Source organism: Pseudochaenichthys georgianus, chromosome 9, assembly GCF_902827115.2.
Source record: "Pseudochaenichthys georgianus chromosome 9, fPseGeo1.2, whole genome shotgun sequence".
In the NCBI taxonomy this organism is placed as follows: Eukaryota; Metazoa; Chordata; class Actinopteri; order Perciformes; family Channichthyidae; genus Pseudochaenichthys; species Pseudochaenichthys georgianus.
Window position 1 is genome coordinate 46,118 of NC_047511.1, and position 20,781 is coordinate 66,898.

Here is a 20,781-nt window from a genome sequence, read left to right on the forward strand (position 1 = left end):
GCACACAGCTTTTCAGGACTTAAAGCGAGCCCTGACATCATCTCCTGCCCTGGGGATCCCTGATTACCATCAGCCGTTTCATCTACACATCCATGAGAAGGGGGGCTTTGCAACGGGCATCTTGGTACAGAAGCATGGCTCTAATTTCCGGCCTGTTGCATACTACTCATCTCGACTCTCCCCTGTGGTGCTCGGTATGCATTCATGCCTGCGGGCAGTGGCCGCAGTTGCAATTGTTATCAAACAATCCTCTCCCATTGTACTGGCCAGTGACTGTGTAGTACATGTCCCACATGCAGTTTTGCATATTCTGAACACCTCTGCTACTCAGCATATGACAGCAGCAAGGCGCTCTGGTTATGAAGCGATAATTCTTTCAAGCCCACACATCACACTTAAACGCTCCCCCCCCTAAACCCAGCTACGCTGGTACCGATTCCAGATTTTGAAATCACACATGACTGCGTCACAACGATTGACATGTCTTCTTCCCCCAGAACTGATATGTTGCAAACTCCTATCCCTAATTCAGATATGATTCTATACACAGACGGGTCTGCGAGCAGGCCGTCTGACACAGTACACTTAGCAGACTATGCTGTTGTGGACGACTGGGAGGTCTTAGAAAGCCGGGCCTTGCCAAATGGCACGTCGGCTCAGGCCGCAGAATTGTATGCTCTGCTGAGGGCGTGTATTTTGGCTAAAGATAGAGTTGCAACCATTTTCACAGACTCCAGGTATGCGTTTGGTGTGTGCCATGTGTTACGTGCCAGGCAGGCTGTACATGTGTGGTTTTCTTTCCCTCCTGTGTTTCTCTCTTCTCCCTGTCTTCTGCACAGTTAATCAGCAGCTGATCGGTATCTGCCTGTGCACCTGAGTCTGATGGCTGATTGGATCCTCTCACCCTCAGCTGGCCTATCAGCAACCAGGGCCGACCATAAAGGAGACACCCAGGAAGTCTTCTCTCTCTCACTCTGGGCCTGTTGCTGAGGAAGGAACACGGCTGTGTTTAGCAACTAAAGATCTTTGAATACTCTGACCTTTGTTAAAGTGTGTGTGTTGAGAGGTGGAGGAGTTAGGTAAGTCTGGGGTACCCTGTACATTTCTCACCACCGAGCTAACTATTGTTTAGACACACTAGGTAAGCGGATTGTTGCCACCCCTGTATATTGTTTTGTCAAATTCTTTGTAGTTAGTTAGTGAGGGTTTTTGTTTGAGTTTGGTTTCAAAGGATAGTTGTAGAGATAGGCCTGGTTTTGTTATGCTTGTTTCTTTTGTTTGGCACAATCCTTTGACTCCTCCTCCTCCTCCTCACCAACAGAGTGTTTCTGTTTAATTGTATGATATGATAGGTTACAAGGAATAAACCTTTTGTTAACGTTTACTCTGACTCTCTCATAATTATTGGTTGTACGTTATTGTCTCCAGGTCCCCTAGACCTTAGTGGGGACGTAACAAATGGGGGCTCGTCCGAGATATCTATTTTCCTGAAATAAAAACAACCAATAATTGAGAAGTTATTGTAGGTGTTGTACATTGGCTGAAAAATGGGTTTTGACTTACAGGACTTTATTGAAAGTCCAAGTGTTGATACGTTGTATTCCTGTCGCAAAGATGACATGTTATGTATTGCAGCTCACTTTAACATTACAGTAGACAAGTATAATGTAAAAAAAGAGATAAGAGAGAAAATCCTACAAAAACTAGAGGAGTTAAAGATTCTTGAAATCCCAAGCATGTCAACTCAGCCTAGGGCTGAGGTGTCTATTGAAGATAATAGGGAAAGAGTATTGGCTACACCTAGAGTTGACAAGTTTAGTCCTGAAGCTCCTGCAACACTTCCTAGGTTTGAGGCTTTCTCTCCGGGTAGCTTAGGTGCAAGTAGTGATGCCAAACTAAAAGTTTGTCTTGTCCGTCTTCAGATGGAAGGCCAGGAAAAGGAGCGTAGAGCGGACTATGAACACAGGCTGCAGATTCGCAAGTTAGAGAAAGAAGCTGAGAAAGAAATCACGTTAAAGCGGCTTGAAGTTGATGCCCTGAGAATCTCTTCAGAGCAGACATTTGAGAGGTCAAGACCTTCACATACAGTCTCTCATACAAAGAGTTTTGATGTTAGTAAAAATATTGCTTTAGTGCCAACTTTTAGAGAGTCAGAGGTTGACTCATATTTTTGTGCTTTTGAGAGAATTGCTACCGCACTAGTCTGGCCTAAAGACATGTGGCCAATCCTACTTCAGTGCAAATTAGTAGGTAAGGCTCAGGAAGTGGTATCTTCACTTTCTTTGGAAGAAAGCTTGCAGTACGAAGTGCTTAAAGAGTCGATATTGCGTGCTTATGAGCTTGTGCCGGAGGCCTACAGACAAAAGTTCAGAAACCATAAAAAGTCTGCTACGCAAACATTTGTTGAGTTTGCGCGAGAGAAGGGCATTCTCTTTGATAAATGGTGTGCGGCTAATGAAGTGAAGGATCATTTTGAGAGTCTTCGTCAGTTACTTCTCTTAGAAGATTTTAAGAATTCTTTGCCTGAAAGGATGGTGATATTCTTAAATGAACAAAAGGTCACTTCACTGGCTAAGGCAGCTGTTTTAGCGGATGAATTTATGCTCACTCACAAGACTGTGTTTTCTTCACCCTTGCGCCCAGATAGAGTTTCAATATCACAAACCGGAAGACCTGATCTTGGCCCAACAACTTTTGAAAGGTCTAGAGGACCACCATCACCTCCACGGGGGCCCCGTGAGTGTAACTACTGCCATAAAACAGGACACCTTATTTCAGGGTGTCATTTCTTAAAGCGTAAACAACAATTTTCGCAACGCTTTCAAACGCCAAAAGGCATGGGACTCATTAAAGGAGTTTGCCTATCAGACATAGAAATGTCCCAGGAAGATGATGTACCTGATCCCTGTTTCAAACCCTTTATTTCCAAGGGCTTTGTTTCTTTAACAGGGGATCCTAAAGACCAGCTGCCAGTACAGGTACTTAGGGACACAGGAGGTTCTCAGTCCATTATTAGAGAAGGCATCTTACCTTTAACCTCCAGATCATCATGTGGATCAAGTGCTGTTGTTCAAGGGGTAGGCATGACACTAGTTGCGGCTCCTTTGCACAATGTTTATATTCACTCATCTCTTGTCAAAGGATTCTTTAAAGTAGCTGTCCTCCCTGCCTTGCCCATCAAAGGTGTTGATTTCATCCTCAGTAATGACTTGGCTGGGGGCAAAGTTAAGCCAGTACCTGAGGTCATTGATTCTCCTGATCTAAGTTTAGACGCAGAGAAATCAGCTGAAGTACCTCCCGAAATCTTTCCTGCTTGTGTTGTTACAAGGGCACAGTCAAAGAAATACGGAGAGGACTTGTCTGATTTTTTTCTTGCTACAGGGCAGTTTCTTGAAGACATGACAGTGTCGGACCGACTGCCAGAGGAGGCCCGGTCTGCTGGTGCTGGATCACCCAGTAACAGCTCAGAGCTTGTACAACTGCCTGCCACTCGGGAAGAATTCATGGCAGCCCAGTTAAGTGATGAAACACTTTCTAAATGTCTCTCTATCAGTCACGAAGAGGCCAAGTCAAAGAAGATGGCCTACATTATGGAAGATCACCTATTAATGCGTCGCTGGATTAGTGATGCCTGTGAGGAGTCAGACTCCTTAGCAATTTATCAGGTTGTTGTGCCAACAGCCTATCGTTCTCAGGTGATGTCCTTGGCTCATGATCATCCGTGGTCAGGTCACATGGGGGTAACAAAAACGTATGAAAGAGTTTTAAAACACTTATTTTGGCCAGGACTTAAGTCTGATGTAGTTCTTTATTGTCGAACATGTCATGTGTGCCAAGTTGTTGGTAAACCGAATCAGGTGATTCTCCCTGCTCCTCTCATTCCTATTCCAGTAATGGGAGAGCCATTTGAAAGGGTGATTGTGGATTGTGTGGGACCCTTACCTAAAACTAAAACTGGAAACCAGTTTCTCTTAACTATCATGTGTGCTTCCACTAGATTCCCAGAAGCCATCCCACTACGGAAAATTACTGCCCCGGTCATCACCAAGGCACTTCTGAAGTTTTTCTCCATGTTTGGTCTACCGAAGGTAGTTCAAACAGACCAAGGTACCAACTTCATGTCTAAAGTGTTTGCCCGGGTACTTGACACCTTAGGTATCAAGCATGTGACATCCAGCCCATATCATCCTGAAAGTCAGGGGGCATTAGAGAGGTTTCACCAGACTAGGGCTGTGCAATTAATCGTATTTTAATCGCGATTACGATTATGGTTTGCGACAATTATGAAAACAGCATAATTGACAAAATACGATTATTTTGCTGGGTGCGCTTTCGCCCCTCCCTAAAAGCCCACTCGGCCACGAGTGACATGTGTTGTGAGTGTTCAGCGCGAGCGAAGATGTCAGAACAAGAGCAGCAACTCGTTAAAAAGAAGGGTAAAACTATTTCCACTAAGTACTTTGCCATTACATTTCACATCGCTAAAGATATGTGCCCAGTTAGCACTGTTAGCAACCAGGGCTTTAAGCAACTTGTCAACACGTTGGACAAGCGTTACGCGATGCCGTCTCGGTATTATTTCAGCAGGTCTGCGCTGCCTGCACTATATGACAAATGCCGTGGGGAAGTTGAGAGAGATGTGGCTTCAGCTGACTACTTTGCGACCACAACGGACCTATGGTCTAGCCCTGGGGTGCCCAACCAGTCGATCGCGAGATGTGTCTAAAAATAGAACAACAATATTCTGTTTTATCGTTAATGTCCTGTAACATAATCTTTCTGTGCCAGAATAATGCACTTGAACGCATCAAAGCTTTGTGATTGGCCGGCGTCACCCCATGTGTCGGGGCGTGGCTGAGGGTCTTCAGTACAGGTGGCAATATTGTCACCTGCCTGCGCTCATCTCTGAAACCAGACCATGTAAACAGGCTGGTGTTTCTCGCAAAAAATCTTTAAGAGATGACATGAGCAGCCGTACCAGCATTTGCCATGGTGGCCTAAACATTTTTATTTGGCTATATGTTAAGGAGTTTTCAGTAGGTTGTGACAGTGCACTGCAACATATTTGATTTAATTTATTTTGGTCTAATTTATTTGTATTTATCATATTAATAATATATGTTTAGTAAGGTTTTGGAAGTGCGCTCCAACATATTTGTTGATCTTGTTTATTGGTAAAATATTATTTGTTTTAAAGTTCAATAAATGGTCAATGAATAATCGTCAAAATAATCGTGATATCAATTATTGACCCAAATAATCGTGATTATGATTTTTGCCATAATCGCACAGCCCTACACCAGACTATGAAATGCATGTTAAGAAAACATTGCCATGAGTCTCATAAAGATTGGGATGACGGTGTTCCTTTAGTGTTATTTGCTGCCCGTGAAGCTGTTCAGGAGTCTCTAGGTTTTAGTCCTGCTGAGCTAGTGTTTGGACATGAGGTCAGAGGTCCTTTAAGAGTTCTTAAAGAGCATTTGATCATGCCCACGAAAACAGTTTGCAGTATCCCGGAGTATGTCGCCAAACTTAAGGATCGTCTAAATCGTGCTTGCTCCTTGGCTAGGGAAGCTTTGACCTCTACCCAGGGGAACATGAAGAAACGCTACGACCAGAAGGCGGTAGAGCGCTTGTTTCAGCCAGGTGACAAGGTGTTGGTTCTATTGCCTGTACCTGGTTCTGCTCTGTCTACTACATTTGCTGGTCCTTATGTTGTAGATAAGAAGCTCGGTGAAACAAACTACGTCATTCAAACACCTGACCGCAGACGTCCTACCAGAGTGTGTCATATCAACATGCTGAAGAAGTACTGCACCAGGGAAGACCAAAGTGAGTCTTCTAAAGCTCACCAGGTGGAGACAACCGTCTCTCCTATGGCTTCAGTTTCAAAGGTGAGCTCAAATGAGGATGAGGATGAGTTGGTGATGCGCAGTGCAACACCACAGGGGGCAAGACTAAGCAATACTGAGGTATTAGCTGATTTGCCCAATTACTTGTCTCATCTTCCTGATATCCAAGGAAGTGATATACAGAAACTGATATTTGACTTTGCATGTCTTTTTAATGACACTCCCTCACAAACTTCTGTCCTAGCTCATGATGTGGTTTTGACCAACCCCTCGCCCATCAAACAGCGGGCGTACAGAGTTAACCCAGTTAAGAGAGAGGTTATGAAAAGGGAAGTTGAATATCTACTTAAAAACGGATTTGCAAGGCCTAGTTCCAGTCCCTGGAGTTCCCCTTGTGTGCTAGACACAAAGTCAGATGGCAGTCCCAGATTCTGCACTGACTTTCGCAAGGTTAATGCTGTCACTGTCCCCGATGCACACCCATTACCGCTCATTGATGACTGCATCGATGAAATTGGTCCTGCACAATTTGTCAGTAAACTGGACATGTTAAAGGGATACTGGCAAGTTCCTTTAACACAGCGTGCTTCTGACATCTCGGCCTTTGTGACACCTGACAGTTTCCTTCAGTATACTGTGATGCCTTTCGGTATGTGTAACGCACCTTCCACCTTTCAGAGGCTTGTAAATCTTGTATTAGGACATGTTCCAGACTGTAAGGCATATCTGGACGACATTGTTGTCTATTCTAAGGACTGGTCTAGCCACATGTCTACCTTAAGAGAAGTTTTTAAGTGCTTGTCGGCCGCATCCCTAACGCTTAACCTTGCCAAATGTGAGTTTGGAAAAGGTACCGTTCTCTACCTTGGTCAGCAGGTTGGTCGGGGGAAGGTGTGCCCTGCTGATGCAAAGATCAGGGCAATTGCCTCCCTCCCAGTGCCATCCACCAGGAGGGAACTTCGCCGCTTCCTAGGAATGGCAGGGTACTATCGCCGTTTCTGCAGAAACTTCTCATCGGTGGCGGCCCCACTCACTACGTTGACCAGTCCCTCAAAGTCTTTCGTTTGGTCCGGTGAGTGTCAGCAGTCATTTGAGAGCCTAAAAGGTATTCTGTGTTGTACTCCTGTTCTTTCTGCACCAGACTTTTCGAAGCCATTCAAGCTCGAGGTCGATGCCAGTGGAGTTGGGACAGGGGCTGTTCTTCTACAAGAAGATGCACAGGCTATCGATCACCCCGTGAGCTACTTCTCCCGAAAGTTCAACAAACATCAGTTGAAGTACTCTACTATTGAGAAAGAAGCTTTAGCTCTATTGTTTGCCTTGCAGCACTTTGAGGTGTATCTTGGCTCCAGTGTAAAACCTATTAAGGTATACACTGATCACAATCCGCTGGTTTTTCTTTCAAGGATGTACAACCACAATCAACGCCTTATGCGTTGGTCATTGATTGTCCAGAACTACAACCTTGACATAAGCCATAAAAAGGGGTCCGATAATGTTCTTGCCGATGCACTATCTCGTGCTATGTAAATAGAATGTTCATTGTAAGGGCCAAACATACTGTTTGGATTTATATGTGTGGGGGTGTTACGTGCCAGGCAGGCTGTACATGTGTGGTTTTCTTTCCCTCCTGTGTTTCTCTCTTCTCCCTGTCTTCTGCACAGCTAATCAGCAGCTGATTGGTATCTGCCTGTGCACCTGAGTCTGATGGCTGATTGGATCCTCTCACCCTCAGCTGGCCTATCAGCAACCAGGGCCGACCATAAAGGAGGCACCCAGGAAGTCTTCTCTCTCTCACTCTGGGCCTGTTGCTGAGGAAGGAACACGGCTGTGTTTAGCAACTAAAGATCTTTGAATACTCTGACCTTTGTTAAAGTGTGTGTGTTGAGAGGTGGAGGAGTTAGGTAAGTCTGGGGTACCCTGTACATTTCTCACCACCAAGCTAACTATTGTTTAGACACACTAGGTAAGCGGATTGTTGCCACCCCTGTATATTGTTTTGTCAAATTCTTTGTAGTTAGTTAGTGAGGGTTTTTGTTTGAGTTTGGTTTCAAAGGATAGTTGTAGAGATAGGCCTGGTTTTGTTATGCTTGTTTCTTTTGTTTGGCACAATCCTTTGACTCCTCCTCCTCCTCCTCACCAACAGAGTGTTTCTGTTTAATTGTATGATATGATAGGTTACAAGGAATAAACCTTTTGTTAACGTTTACTCTGACTCTCTCATAATTATTGGTTGTACGTTATTGTCTCCAGGTCCCCTAGACCTTAGTGGGGACGTAACACATGATTTTGGTGTCTTGTGGAAAATGCGCGGTTTCTTAACATCGGCCGGTAAGCCTATTCAACATCATGCGTTAGTAGCACAGCTGTTAGACGCTATCATGCTCCCTGCACAGCTAGCAGTAGTTAAGTGTGCTGCTCACACAAATTCTGATGATCCTATTTCGCGTGGAAATGCGTGAGCCGACACCGCGGCTAAACAAGCAGCAGATTCCTGCTCTTCTATGGTGCTCCAATGCCCCTTGACACAACCCGCAGAACCCATTTCTTTGCCTTCCTTTAATGATGTCGCGGACATGCAAGCCCGCGCTGATGTTAGGGAGAAAGATTTATGGCTAAGACGAGGTTGTACACTTGACGCTGAGTCCAGCTTGTGGCTCCACCCAGACGGACAGATGGTTTGTCCCCGTTCGTTCCTCCATGTTTTGGCACATGTTGCACATGGCAAATCACATGTAGGAAAAGGAGGGATGAATGGGATTATAAAGTCCCAATGGTTTGCTCCAGGCATCACACTAGCTACACAGACCCTTGTAGATAGATGCATGATATGCCAGCAGACAAGAAGAAGAAGTGGTCCAGTTCAGCATGACCATTTACCGCCCCCCTCGGGGCCCTTTGTAAATATGCAAATTGACTTTTCGCGCCACCATGCCAAGGATTCAAATATATTTTGGTAATAGTGTGCCAGTTCTCCAAATGAGTAGAGGCCTACCCTACCAGAAAAGAAGACTAGAACAGTTGTAAAGTATCTTCTCAAAGATGTTATCCCTAGATTTGGTGTTCCAGCAGGGATTAACAGTGACAGAGGTCCAGCATTAATTTCTAAGATAACCCAGAGTCTAGCTACAGTGTTAGGGTTCAAATGGCAATTGCATGTTGCCTATCACCCACAGAGCTCAGGCCAGGTTGAGAGAATGAACTTGACTATAAAGGAAAAACTCACTAAAACAATGTTGACCACAGGACTAAAATGGGTAGACGCGCTGCCGCTAGTTCTGTGCTCCATCCGAAGCTCACCAAATGCAACGACAGGGCTTAGCCCACACAAAGTATTGATGGGAAGGGTAATGTTCGCAGGGTCTAGCCCCCCAGTAACACCCCACAAACTCACTCTTTTGTGGACAGATTATTACATGACTAACTATGTCAAATATCTAACTGACATGTTGAGAAAGTTTCACAGGCAGGTGGCTGACAGGCTCCCCCAGCCGGGAGAGGAGCCCACCCACCCCTTTGAGATTGGTGATAATGTACTAATCAAATCTCTTGAAAAAGATGCTCTGTCTCCCAGGTGGAAAGGTCCTTTTCAGGTGTTAATAGTGACCAGAACAGCCCTGAGAGTACAAGGTAGAGCGGAGTGGATTCACGCCTCCAGATGTCGTCTCTCTTCTCTACCGGATGCTGGCGTGTGAAGGCAGTCATCATCATCGTCATTCTGGGTCTACTGTACCTGGCCAAGGACGCCCTGCTAGATGAAGCTGTGGAAATCCCAACGACAGGTGGCGAGGGATCTCGCCCCTCTGAGAGAGAAAATAAGGTGCTCTTATCTAAGAGCGCAGGCGACTTGACCACTCAGGGCCCAGACCCTGAGGGCAAAACGACACCAACGGGCAAATCAGTGCCTAGCGACAAGGACAGGTTGTATCCAATCACCACACAGACATTCAGTATGGTGCGAGAGACACAAAGAGAGAGAAAAGGAGGAAGAATCAGGAGGATTGTCTCCCTCCCTGATCACAAATCAGAGACTGTTTCTTTTAACTGCCCAACTTCAATATGTGATTCATCTAACTGTATTATTGTGTTTCCTGTGTCCTTAGTTTACTCAACATGGGAGATATATCCAAGGGACCAGTACCATTGGGTCGGGGTCGCATCAGAGGGGGTAAGAATAGCTCTCAACACCATTGAAGAAATGCCCCCAGAACTGTGGTGTAGCACTGTAGAACAGTTTAAGACACTGATAAGGGATAAGGCAACATGTACAATGAGGAAACCAGATTACCAGGTTCCCAATCCAGGTGCTACTGCATGCAAATTGTCTGGACCAGATAGAAAAAGAAATGTTCTATCCACTCCACTTAAACACTCAGGAGGTGATATAGATTTTTCAAAAAAGGCCTTAATCACTCCTTTTTAAACGAACTAAAACTAATTCTGCAGTAAGTTTAATGTTAGACTACGCGCATGAACGCAATATTAGCAACTGTTGGCTGTGCCAAAATATGCCAGAATCTATGCATTCTCCCATGTTTAGCCCAATTCCTTTCACGAAAGCTGACTATGGGTTAGTGAGCTGGAATGACATAGCATCCAGAATTAGCGATGAGGCTGAGGACTGCTACACTCCTTCCTACCCAACAGACTCTGAGAAACCGTTACAGTACGAGGGTCTAGTCTCCCTCATTGTTGATACAGTAAATAAAAATTACCTGCCTGATGGTTTCAAACGATTGATGTTTTTAAAACTAATATATGTGAAGAAATACATTAACCTAGCTTTTGAATACAGATTCCAGTTAGCTCTAGCCCAGACTAATTGTTCGGCTAACTCCACAAGTCCAACATGTACAAAACAACCACACACTGTATCTTTGTTGGTTGAAGCCATGGTAACAGTTGTGCCCTGGTTTGGCTCCAGAACAGTGGACTCCGTTGAGGTTAAAATACATGACTGTACGCAGCCAATACCCTTAGGCAAGCCCCCTACACGTGACTGTTCGGTATATGTTCCCCCAATTGTAGTACATGAATGGAAGAATGTGTCCATCTGTTTCCAGAATGAAGCAGGATCTCACACCTCTCCAGATGTGGCACACAGCGACTGTAATACCATAGTGAGGGTAAAATTAGCCAGAATTCCCCTCCCACAGAGAGTTTGTGGCTGTGTGCCCTATGACATTTTTTATGGCACCTTTTATCTAGCCTACCTAATTCATTTAATCCGTAAAGTAGAGGCTAATGAGATTTCAGCGATACTTCTCTCTCTACACAGGAACAGCAGGTCCATTACACAAGGACAACAGATAGCGAGCCTATTTTTGCCTTGGTACGGTATTTATGTTAGTCAGCAGGAAATCATGGCATTGTCCAAAGTAGTGGAAAATCATCTAAATGTATCTAACAGAGCGATGTTAGCTGAACACAAAGGATTGCAGGAAGTTAGGACAGTAGCACTACAGAATCGCATGGCGCTGGACCTCCTCTTAGCTGCCCAGGGGGGCACATGTAAGGTGATTGGAACTAAGTGCTGTTCTTTCGTCTCTGATGCTACACCTGAAGTTATGGATATGGCTCATGATACAGCGAAGGGGATAAAAGAATTGCATGAAACTCATGGGTTTACATTTGGGGATTTAAGTGGAACCCTTGGATCCTGGGGAGCGGGGTTGGTTAAATGTGTTGTTACTGTTTCAGTGTTTATCTTGGTTGTGCTAATCCTATTGACTTGTTTGATCACTGTAGTTAAATTAGCCATACGCAGGGTTGCCAAGACTGCCCTCCAGGCCCCACAGAGGCTAGTGGGGTATTCAACTGTAGATGACACAATGTTGATGTACGACGCCGAGCTTCCAGACCCATGGGTCTCCATCGCAGTTTCTGCACCTTGGGTATCCCCATTCAGTGATTGATAAATTGATTAAAGTTGACACTCAGAATAAAGAACAGCTGTTTTTGATTTTTCCTTGAATAAAGAACAGATGTTTTGATTTTTCCTTCCTCAGGTTGTTACACAATAAAATGTCTGATTTTTCTTTTCAGATTTTGAACAAATGTATTTGAATAAAATGTATACTACTAAGTGCCTTACTCTTGAATAAGCGTACTGAAGTAAACGTAAAGTAATGTTAAAGATTGAGGACACTGTAACTTTACAGATTACAGATTGATCGATTCATCACTGTGAATTTATACCTTAACTGGGAATTTTAGCTGGATCTCTCATGATTCTGATTTTATACCTCAATTGGATTTCTTTTAATCCTAAATTCTAATTGTGTTTTAATAAGTAATTGCCTTGAAGTAAATCTTTGAGATGTAAGCTGATTTTGAATTTGTGTTTGATGAAGGAGATTAACTGAGTGATAAATGATAAAAGATCTTATTTTTTAAACATATATTTTACTATTATATTTTTGTATTTCATGTGTTTATTGCGCTTTTTGACAAAAGAAGTCAAACACTGAAGAAAGATGATTTTTCTATTGTGGTTGTCTTATCAATCTTATTCTACTTTAGGATGTAATTAATGTACGGTGGGACCACACTCATATCTGAAGGCGCCTATTGATTTAAGTATTGACCAAATTATTATTAGACTTACGATTTCAGGTTATCAAAGATGATAAAAAGAGTGGGCTGTAAGGGAATAATTGTAGCTTTACTAAGATATTTGACCTTTCAGCCTGTTGACGTTTTATGACCAAGCCGAAGTCTGGTATCTGTCTTAAGGAAGGGGAAGGGTCAACTGTGGCTGACCTTACCAATTTAATGACCGGTCAACTGTCGGTCACAAGAGCCCTAGAGTCAGATAAAGATTACTACTCATTACTCCTGTTCTGGCTGCCTTACACTGGCTCCCTATAGAACACAGGATATAATTTAAAATTCTTCTTCTCGTCTACAAAGCCCTTAATGGGCAGGCGCCATCTTACCTTAAAGAACTCATTATACCCTACTGTCCTACTAGGGCATTGCGTTCCAAGAATGCAGGGTTGTTGGTTAGTCCTAGAATCTCTAAAAGTACAATGGGAGCCAGAGCCTTTTCTTATCAAGCTCCACATTTGTGGAATCAGCTTCCAGTTTGTGTTCGGGCGGCAGACACCCTATCCGTTTTTAAGAGTGCGCTTAAGACCTTCCTTTTTGATAAAGCTTATAGTTGGGGCTGATTAGATTCAGCCCCTAGTTTTGCTGATATAGGCTTAGTTTGTCGGGGGACATCTTACTTCTTCCTTCTCTCTGTCTATACCTGTGTACTCTCATGTTCCGATTAACCCAGCTTCCCCAAATGTCTTTCTTTTTGGTGTCTATATACGCCGGGATCCGGAGTCATGGATGATCCTGAGGTCCTGTGTCCTGGATCGCGAGCCCTGGATCGCGAGTCGTGGCTGTGGTCCTGGATCATCGGTCCTGGATGGATATCCTCGTGGATTCATCTTCCTATTATACACACATGCATTTCCAAACATTTGGACTACCTATGTTGCAAATGTATTATCTTTTCAATTTACACACGGCATCTATTGCACGTCTGTCCGTCCTGGGAGAGGGATCCCTCCTCTGTTGCTCTCCCTGAGGTTTCTCCCATTTTTCCCTTTAAACTGGGTTTTCTTTGGAAGTTTTTCCTTGTACGATGTGAGGGTCTAAGGACAGAGGGTGTCGTATTGTCATACTGATATTCTGTACACACTGTGAAGACCACTGAGACAAATGTAACATTTGTGATATTGGGCTATATAAATAAACATTGATTGATTGATTGAAAGATAATTCATTGCTTCCAGGTGTACACAGATGCCTTCCCCAAGGTGGGGGTTGTCTCCCTGTAAGCTAGTTAAAAGGTCTATTAGGATGAGAGGCGGATTCAGATTTGACATGGCAACCCACCCGTGCAGTCAGAAACCTTTGACTGTGTGACTTGTGTTGTGAATTCTCCGGCCGATATTTGTATTAAATCTCAGTGTTTGACATCAGAACTCCTGCTCGTCCTGTGTCTCTTTCATGAGTCGGTGACTCCAGATACATTGCTACACAGAAGTGTCCTCTACACATATAATAACCATGCCTAGATTCACATTGTGAGCGTGTGTGTCCCTTGCTGGTCTCTAACTCACCGGTGTCTATCCTGAAGCAGGTGCGATGGAACTTTCCCATGTAGAAGTCGAGGCCGATGATGGCGAACATGAGGATTGCGAAGAAGAGCAGCAAGCCGATCTGCAGCAGAGGTACCATGGCCTTCATTATGGACTTCAGTACCACCTGCAGACCTGGTGCAGACAAGGGAAAGATGCATTTCAAAACTGACATTTAATAATTATTCATTTATATTGTGTTTTGTATTGGAGTGAGTGGGGACAGACAGGAAACACCACATGTTAAGACTGATCAATCAGTGTGACATTGTGTTCATGTTACCAGATTCCTGATTGGTCGTGGTATTATTTATGTTTTTGTTTGAACTAATCAGAAGAAGCAATACATCCTGCCAACATGATTTGAAGTCGGCAATGGGTTCTGCCAACAAAGCTCTCATTGGTGGATTGTTTCTCCAGCTGAGGGAGTCATTAATGGGCACAACACCAGACATATTATAGACATTCTCTTGATTGAGTTAATGCTATAACATATTGCGTGAACATAAAATAAATTTTAACAGTTCCCTTGGTTGTTACTTATGAAAGCATTTGACATGAATACATATAGCGAGTACCTGGTGGTTACATTCATGTGAGACCGACTATGTCTCTTAGAAAAGCAGGTTTTATAGTACTGAATTGATTTGTCATGATCATTTTCCTGATACATAATCAGAAAATCTTGTTCTTGTTTATATTTACAGGAAACTTTTCTTTTTTCTCTAATAGAATGAGACGCTTCATGTATCCGGATGGCAGGTGTACACCAGAGAGTGGTTCTCTGTGGTCCGCTTTGTGCACTTTGGTTTAGGTGACTGTGGTCTGTTCCTGAGCAGGGTGGGAATTTCAGGACGGCCATGGCCGTCGTTGCCCCACACTTTGGCCGTGATGCCCTGTTAAAAAAAATGCAATTCACGGCCAAAGTGGCCTTTGTGCCCCTGTCAAAAGTAAAAAATTAATTCCTGTGGTATTGGTATTTTGACTAGCAATTTAGTCAAATTGTTTCGTTTATCAACGCTACAACATAGCGTTTCGTGAGTCGGTTGTCGTTGTTGGGGGGGAAAGCAAACAGCTCTTTGCTGCTCGCTATGTGCTCCGCAGCTGTTTGCTGCGGAGCACAGCGCGAGCAGGCTCCCATGAGCGGGAGGGCGCTCCTTCTTCACTACAGACTATCGCGCCACCTAACCATTCGCCAAAATGTTTTTAATACAAGCGGTAACCGGCCAAGCGCCGGGCAAAAAACAATCTTCTAATAAAAGAAAGTCACCGGAGGAGTTAAAGGAGTGACAGGGAGTTGGCTGCAGTGCCGCGTCCTAAACCCCTTTTGTAATCTATCGATTAGATTTATGATTCGAAAATTATAAAAGTAGGGTAGACATGTGGAGATTATCCGGCTGAACAAAACGTGCATTTATCAAACAGGTTTGTTTTCCACAGACCTTATTTCCAGCTATTTTCCAAAACCCTGTGGAGAAATCCCATTGCTTTTTGTCGAGGGAACCAGCAGCTTACTTCCTGGTTTCAGGACGCGTCACTGCAGCTCTCAATATGTCGGCTCTGTACATCAATGCGACCTATGCTGACAAGTAAGTGAAGAGTAGACAATATAAAGGTATTGGCGAAATGTCCCAGCAGTTTAGGATAATGAAGGTTCTAATCAAATCAATTACATATAGCCATTACATGTCTAACTCCTAATGACAGGAAGGCAGAAAGTGCATTATACAAATAATAATACTCATAATAATAGCAGACATTTTTAAAAAATGACCACAATATCATTATTTTAATAAACCAAATATGAACAATTGAGGAAAATGAGGAAGAACTGATGATTAAAATGTTGTAGTAAGTAGTAATTAGTAATGTAGTTAGTGCATAAATTATTGCAACAAATGTGTTAATTTTCTTCATTATTAGTCGATTTTGTTTTGGTGGACGAATGCTCCGGGCCAGTGGTTACAATGGTGGGGCCAGTGACAATACAATTGTACCCTTACTGTCTACCCCTGACTGACTTATGTGGTTTATGGCTGAACTTAACGTATACGTTTAAGAAACACTATTGCTATTCAGCCGTTTGTAAAACGACTGGTGTTGACGTTAGTGCTACACTTTTCAGTCATGTTGATTGACCAGCGTAATTTAACCAAACAGCCTTTGTGCCCTGACATGTGGCCTTTGTGCCCTGTCATGTGGCCTTTGTGCCCTTAAAAAAAATGTGAACGGGAAGGCCAAATGGCCTTGCCCCTAAAATGACGAAATTCCAAGCCTGTTCCTGAGTCAGTTACATTTAGTATCAACCTTTTTCTGACTTTTCAGTTATAATAATTAACATCTTCTCTTTGTGCTAATAGAAAACTGTTCAGTGTTTTTATGTAAAACCATATGTGTAGGGAGCCTTCATATATAAGTGTAAGACACTGGGAAGGTGAATGTGATGTCAATTTGATCCAACAGATAGCATAAAGACAAAGTTTGTTTTATGTCAAACATGTTTTACTTGTTATCATGGGAGGAGCACATTTGTACTTGCTAACATTAAATACGTTTTATTAAAGGGTCTGTAAATCAGCTGTAATTTATTTTTATCCAAATAAATAGCCCTTATTCAAACCATTAGGGTCAGAAAATATTATCGAATATATTAACCTAATATCTTTGAATCAGCTAAATTAACTGAGCTGATCATAATCATATTTCTTATTGTGACCTATATGTCACATTATGTTTGCTGTGACATTTGAATGTTAAAGTCCCGATATGACATTAGTGTCACAGCATTATGCATCTTATTTGTTTCATATCAATTTGATCAACAGGTTAAATGTAATAGAGGACATGTTATGTATGCATTATAATTCTTAAATGGCTTGAATCTGACCTTTAGCAATAAAAAACAAGCTTTTAAAATGTAGCTAGTTTTGTCACAGACGGGGATTAAGGAAAAAGCGAGTGCGCACGCTCTATGAGCCCAGATCAGAGAATTATTGTTCTAGAAAGCCAGGCCCTTTGGCTTCAGACGCCACTGCTCTGAGTGTGAGAGGACAACTTCAATGCTCTCATGTCTGTTCTTTATTACACCACACAAGTATTTGGTTTATTTCCCCTAAAATACAAATTCTTATTGCGATTGACACAATCACTTTAATGTTTTTTAATCGGCAGCACTATTATTATTATTAGTATTTTACAGAGGTTTAGGTAAGAATATATGAAATATCTTTGTTTAAACTTTTATAAGGTTACATTGTTACATATTATAATTATATATTACTTAAAGGTGAGGTAGGTAAGTTTCAGAAACCGGCTCGAGTGCACTAAAATTTGAAAGTACACAGCCGAAAAGAATCCGCCCCTTCCTTCAGACTTCCTTACAGAGCACCTCCTCCAACACACATGAACATGTCAGCAGACTGGTGAATGTGGCCGCCTGTTGCTGGCGAGTCATTGAAGTACTGCTGCAATGCACGCCCAATGAGGGCACGCCCAATGAGGGCACGAGATACATTTGTGCGTGCACGAGATGGAAGGCTGACAGCCGGCACGGCTAAACGGATGAAATGTTTTTATGGATTTTTTGTCAAAGCACTTAAGATATTCATTGCTATCGGGATTTACATTGCACTTAATATTGAGGTAATCCAAAAGTAAGAGAAAGTAATCAGTAGGGTTGGGTACCAACATTTCGATTCCAACGGCATCATTTAGAGATGTGAATTTCGGTTCCGCTTTTCGATGCCTGAGGAAATGTTTCTCGCCGCTCTCCATAGCCTACTGTATGACTGCGGCGGGGCGGGAAATGTAGCGTTGTACCTACACTTCCTACAGCGTAACCTGAGACCAGGGACCTCATGCATAACGCCGTGCGTAGGATTCACGTGGGAAGGTTGCTTACGTAGTAGAAATCCAAAAAATAGGTACAGAAATGTTCCGACATTTTCCAATTCACCAAACATTGCGTACCGGCGACGAAAGTGTGTACAGCACTTCCTACGCCGGTTTCCCTTTATAAATCACAACCGACTCGAAATGCGGTGCAGCTTTTGCGGGCTTCACGTAACGCCCATATTCGCCTATAAATAGTCAGAGAAACGCCCATTCATTCATTCATTCTGACTGACTTTATGAAGGAGATCGCAGGAAATGACGACAGAAAAGTTAAAAAAGACGTCTCACATAGGGTTGGGTACCGAGAACCGGTTCCGGTTCGGAACCGGTTCCAACATTTCGATTCCAACGGCATCATTTAGAAATGTGAATTTCGGTTCCGCTTTTCGATTCCTGAGGAAATGTTTCTCGCCGCTCTCCGTAGCCTACTGCATGACTGCGGCGGGGCGGGACATTTCCTACAGTGTAACCTGAGACCAGGGCCAGCCCCTTGCACTGGCGTTATAGATGTTCGCCTAGGGCGCCAGATCTGTGGAGGCGCTGCGCTGGCAGAAAAAAAAATGTTTTGACCGTTGGTGCTCATCCTAATTTTCGGCCTTGATGTAACAACATTCATAATTAAGTAAATGTAACACCCTTTTCACCCCGGCTACACGTTTCATTTGCCCTGTACGATGGGCGCTGCAAGTGATTAAAATGGGGGATGTTGGCTTATCTGGCAACCGCAGCTCACAGCCAAAATGCGAGTGAGCTAGGGAGAAAGGGAGGGCGCTGTTGTTATTAGCATCTGGTGCTAGCTGCTCTGACGGATATAAGAAGAAGATGTTTCTACAATGATGTGGAGGGAGAGTCCTCTCCCGTCATACTGAGAGGCTGATAACTACAGCTCAGTGAGGTAAAGGACTCTGAGGGTTTAAATAGTTCACTTTAGTCTAAGTTATCTCAGTGGGTCTCAAACGTTTTGATCACAATTTATGTAAACACATATTTCCAAGGCATTCTTTTATAATGATTGGGATAAAACAGGTTTGAAATCATTCCAATGTATACTATAGGACAGTAAACCAGACACATCGTTTTAAACTGGAGAGATAAAAACATATGCATAAATAAAATAGTAAAATAAGATATGAATGAACAACAAAAATAAAATGCGTTACATGTAGGCTATTTGTTATTTAATTATTAAAATGTAAACCGATCTTTTTCATATGGGTGTTTAGAGTTGTACCCCCTAGATCTAGTCTCTAGTAATTCTGCGTGTGCACCAGATTGAAGCATTTTACTTCAAAATGTTCAAACATTTCTTCCCGGTATGCCTGAGAAGGCAGATATGCTTGTTTTTCTCAACAAGAACTGTTTTTAAAAGTTGGACTGTTGCACTGTTGTAGCAGTGGTTCTCAGGTTAAAGTTACATAGCAGTGAATATAAACAGACTGATTCATGTGAATATTACTTTAAACTAACCTGTGTAAAAGTTTCTCGAATAAATGTAATTTTGTTGGTGGAAGAAGCATGTATCATTTGTTTACCCTGCCCCTCAAAGAATCGGAATCGAGAACCGTTAAGAACCGGAATCGAAAAGTAGAATCGGAATCGGAATCGGAATCGTGGAAATTCAAACGATACCCAACCCTAGTCTCACACCGTGTCAGATTTTGGTTATTTTGGGGAGGTGGAGATAAATCACATTGTTTGGTGGATGCCGTTTGAACCAGAGTAGCAGCATGGAGGTCGGATCGTCACCAACATAAATAACATAAATAAATAAGTGGTCCGAAAAAGTCTAATGACAAAATAAATACACATAGCCTTCCTCAGGCAGTGTGTTTGTACCGGGGACAGGAGACCCCCCCCCCTTGATGAGAGACTGTAAGAAATGAACGGGGAATCCCTCCGGAGTGGAGTCATGACGACTGGATCTGAATTATGTTTTTGTGTTTGGTGGTTTGTGTCCCAGCTGTCGATCAGCTGTGCGCAGCGTCTCCACTGCAGCAACTCTATATCCACCAGTTAAAGGAAATACAACTAATGTGTTGTGTTATATCAGCTGTACAATTGACCACATATGGTGTTCTTAGTTTCCATACCTCCTGTGTTTTACGAGCGACTTATCAAGTCTTGGCAAACGGCATAAAACACGATTAAACGTGAGAGTATATAAAACCATGCTCGTACCTACAACCTGAAATGCAAAACGGCGTCAGTTTAGACGTAATTCTGTCCTCCTGCTGACCGCATCATTTATGAGAAAACATTTCATAACATTAACACAACATATTCGAGGTGGTTTTAAATAACATATCCGTATTTATTTATTTCTCCAAGTTATGTTTTTGTGTGCACTGAGGAGTCTCAAACAGGCGTTTGTTTAATCATTTTAAGATTTGCTTTAATCAATGTTTGAAAATGAATTCTTTTATATGACAAATGAGAGGTAACATTTTGTTTATGGTATTATTTCCACATATTTCTCTCCATTCTTCCTTCTGCCAACGGGGTCGCAGTTTCTCGTCTCTCCCGTTTTTGTGCTTAGTGCGTACGCATGGGTTAGAGTTTGTGTGGAGGACCGCACGTTTTCCCGTCAAGTTAGTATTTTATAAATCGCAAACATTGCGTAGAAACTGGCGTACGCCATTTTTTGAGCGTATATCCCTTTATAAATGAGGCCCCAGAGCCGGCCTGTCGCACTGGCGTTATAGATGTTCGCCTAGGATGCCAGATCTGTGGAGGCGCTGCGCTGACAGCTCTGGGAGGGAAAAAAAAAGTTTGGACCGTTGGTGCTCATCCTAATTTTCTGCCTTGATGTAACAACATTCATAATTAAGTAAATGTAACACCCTTTTCATCCTGGTTACACGTTTCATTTGCCCTGTACGATGGGCGCTGTAAGTGATGAA

The 20,781-nt window shown here is 43.0% G+C and overlaps 1 protein-coding gene across 1 annotated transcript in view; it reads right to left on the reverse strand.

The window, feature by feature from the left end:
* Positions 1-20,781, reverse strand: part of LOC117452130 (voltage-dependent N-type calcium channel subunit alpha-1B-like) — a gene marked incomplete at its 3' end in the record, with an annotated part of 152,098 nt that overhangs the window by 46,066 nt on the left and 85,251 nt on the right. The window contains 1 exon segment of the mRNA XM_034090611.1: positions 13,970-14,122. Within this exon segment, the coding sequence (XP_033946502.1) occupies positions 13,970-14,122 (153 nt within the window).